The sequence below is a fragment of the Hipposideros armiger genome, unplaced genomic scaffold (genome assembly GCF_001890085.2).
Source record: "Hipposideros armiger isolate ML-2016 unplaced genomic scaffold, ASM189008v1 scaffold_257, whole genome shotgun sequence".
Lineage (NCBI taxonomy): Eukaryota > Metazoa > Chordata > Mammalia > Chiroptera > Hipposideridae > Hipposideros > Hipposideros armiger.
This window is the reverse complement of record NW_017731607.1, coordinates 349,300-352,812: the sequence shown is the minus strand read 5'-3', so window position 1 is coordinate 352,812 and position 3,513 is coordinate 349,300. Positions and strand designations below refer to the sequence as shown.

The 3,513-nt window shown below is 33.0% G+C and overlaps 1 protein-coding gene across 1 annotated transcript in view; it reads left to right on the top strand.

Annotated features, from left to right (window-relative positions):
* SKIC3 (SKI3 subunit of superkiller complex) overlaps positions 1-3,513 on the top strand; it is a 112,913-nt gene that overhangs the window by 76,480 nt on the left and 32,920 nt on the right. Inside the window, exons 35-36 of the mRNA XM_019656268.1 lie at positions 1,907-2,025; positions 3,149-3,307. Coding sequence (XP_019511813.1) covers positions 1,907-2,025; positions 3,149-3,307 — 278 coding nt within the window. The remainder of the gene's footprint in view (positions 1-1,906; positions 2,026-3,148; positions 3,308-3,513) is intronic.

The following is a 3,513-nucleotide window of genomic DNA, read 5'->3' as shown; positions in this document are numbered from 1 at the left end:
ATTTAAGTTAGAATTAACCTAGCTACTCATATGTGACAAAGATGCCAATAATTAACATTTTCAGTCATTTCTCAGTTCAATTTAACATTCTGTAAGAGTGATATCTAGTAATTTTTGACTTTACATCCTGTTTTCTGATACCAAGTTAGGTATATTACGTAATCTAGAAGTCTTACATGCTAGTGTGGAAAACTCTTTAAGATAAATAGTTAAGCAGATGTGGGATAAGTGTTTAAGTGCAGAGCAGTGTGTATGATATCTTATTTGAGTTGATGTGTGTGTGGTATATATTTTTAAGAATATGTATCTCTAAATACATTGTGTGTGTATGTATGTGTGTGTGTGTGAGCGTGCGCACGCATGTGTGTGCGCGCACGCACGCACGCGCTTATAAGCACATAGGAAGATATAAAAAGATATAAAACACTTAATGAGACTTACTTTAGATAATGTAGCACTGGGTTCTATAAGGGATAATAAGGGAGCATTTTTCATTTCATATCCTTTGATAGTGTTTGAAATTTTTTCATCATATGCATGTCACTTCTGTAGTTAAAAGATAAACTGTCATTTTTTGTTTTATAGGATTAGAAGAAATTATCCTAGATAAGCCTGAATTAACTTACGCTTTTGCCATAATACTCCATTGCTAGTATTATTTACTTGCTTTCACTTCACATTTTGACAAAGAAATATAAGAATTAGGACATTTTTTCAGCTTTGGTGCGGTTACTGTAGAGGACATTTAAGACCTCCTTAGGTCAGGGGCTATGTTTAGTCATCTTTTCTTCCATGTGTTACCATTCTGCCTTGTACCTAAGAGCTCCTAAATATTGAGTTGTCGGAAAAGTCATGACGTATTTTTTTCTGTTTTTAGTTGCAAAAATGTGTCATGACTTTTCTGACAACGCAATAAATGATTTTTGAATGTGAATGAATGAAAGAATGAATGAATGAATGATAATGGTGGACCAAATTAAGGTGATTTGGGTAGAAAGAAATGGTGGTTAATGGTAATTGTAGACCACCGAACATTTTGTTTTGTTTGTCCGTATCTATCTATATTTGATATAAGTCTGTGATGTTGGCAGCTGGCGAGCTGTGGAAGCCACACAGAGCACCTGTGCATATGCGTTCTTGAGTGTGAACTGGAGAAGTGTGTGCTCTTTTTTAGTCTAGCTGATTATTTTTTAGTTAATAAATACCAGTTANAGTGCAGTTTATCCTAGGAATGCAAGGTTACTTTAACATTTGAAAATGAATGTCATTTACCATGTTAACAATTGGGAAAGATACCAGACAAAGAATTTATACTTTATGATTCCATTTATAAGAAATTTTAGAAAATTCAAACTGTTTTAACTAAAAAGAATTAGTGGTTGCTTGGAGACAGAGGATAAGAGGAGGGGATGTAGGCTGCAGACAGAAGTGATTACAAAGGGGCAGGAGGAGACTTAATGATGATGAATTTGTTCATTGTCTTGATTGTGGTGATGGCTCATAGATGTATACTTATGTCAAAACTCAACAAACGACAGTTTGAATATGTGCATATGAGCAGTTTATTTATTGTGTGTCAATAAATACATTTTATTTATTTTTATTGCAGTAAATCTTTTAAGTTTTTCAATGAATTATTTTCACTTTCACTATAGATATGGTGATATTTATGTAAGTCACAAGTATATAGGTCTTAAGTTATTCAACCACAAATAATCCTACCATGAAACTTTTCAGAAACCTGTCTTACGTCAGGATAGTCTATGGTACTCCAGTGCCACATGTAAGTTTTAAAAATTGTAAATGCATAAGTCCTATTGTAATACTTAATTAACAACTAAATACTTCCCTGCGAATACATTATAAATTGCAGAAGAAAGTAACATTGACATTTTTTTGTTTATAGTTAAAGACAAAGAATTTCTTGAAAATTACCAGTGTCTTGAAAAGTGGTCTCTCTCCCAAGCTGTCACTGGCCTAGTAGACACAGGAAGACTAGCTGAAGCTGAAGCGCTTTGCGCAAAGGTATTGTTACGGAATTCAGCATTGAGATTTATGGATTCTTATCGTATGTGGAAAATAACTTCAAAAATAGAATGCATGTTATTTAAATTGCATATGGTAGTGGTGATATTAATGATGATGGTGATAGCAGCCAACATGTATTGAGTACTTACCATAAACCACTCACGACGTTTAGCAGTTTGTATTTGAACTTTACAACAGTCCTATTGACATGGGTATTTGTAATTATCTCCATTTTTACAAATGAAAACATTAGGGCATAGGGAGGGTCTCAGAGCTAGAAACTGATAGACTTGCCATTTGAACTCACGTTTGTTTGACTCTAGAACCCAAACTCTTAACAGTTTTGTTTGTTTGGTTTTGGTTTTTTGGTACCATTAGGAAGGCAGTATTTTCCTTTGATTTCTGGTTACTCTCTTCAGAGTGTAGTTTTTTCATACCTGTAAGTAACTTCTTAGCACCTTGCCTAGCACTTAATAGGGGCTCAGTAAATATTTATTGAATGAATAAATGAGTTTCATAAACCTGCTTCAAAATAATTTAATAGGTTAGAAGAGTTTTAAACATAACTTTCCTGAAAATATCATGTTTTATAAATATTTACCAGGGAGATTGTGTTGTCTTTCTAGAAGTTTTTTGAAAGATCAGTATAAATTTTACAGAGAAAGACGAATGGATCTTTGAAGATCCCTTAGGGACTTGAATTCTCTGAAAAGCATAGTAATAAATTTTCTCTTTTATTTAAGAAATTCCAACTATGTTCAGGATAGGTTAGTATTATATAGTGAGAGTTTAGTGAGCATAAACTAACGGTGGCTATGCTGTTTCTGACAGAATAAAGGAACTTTTATGAACCTTTCCTTGTCATTTAATTGTTCTAATCGCTTAGAAAAAAGCAATCAAGTACATTTTAGAAATACATACATTGAAGACTATGACCTAATTGTAAAAAACAGAGAAGCATGTGAGGGACAATCAATAAAGGAAGAAATATTTAAGGCAATAGTAAAAGGACTTGTTTAGAGAAATTTCTTTAACTTCTTCCATATGTGTATATGGAAGGAGATACATGTAACATTTAAGAACCTATTTGATGTATTTCTATTTGGGATTTAAATTTTAGAATTTAAAAAGTAATCCTGACCAGCCAGCTGTTATCTTACTTTTGAGACAAGTTCAGTGTAAACCACTCTTGGAGTCCCAAAAGCCTCTCCCAGATGCTGTACTTGAAGAGCTGCAAAAAACAGTCATGTCCAACTCAGCTTCTGTTCCAGCTTGGCAGGTAAATTCTCTCCTTTCTTGCATGAGTCCTGAATTAAAATACTCTATAATATTAGCAAACCCACCATGTATCTCTCATTTTCAAGATTTAAAGGGTGTTGTGATTAGAGAAACTAAGGAATTTAATACTAATTTAGGATCTGCTATAATGCTTCAAAGCTTTCTTAATTGTTGATTATAAATTTTCTCAATTTAAAACAATGTTGA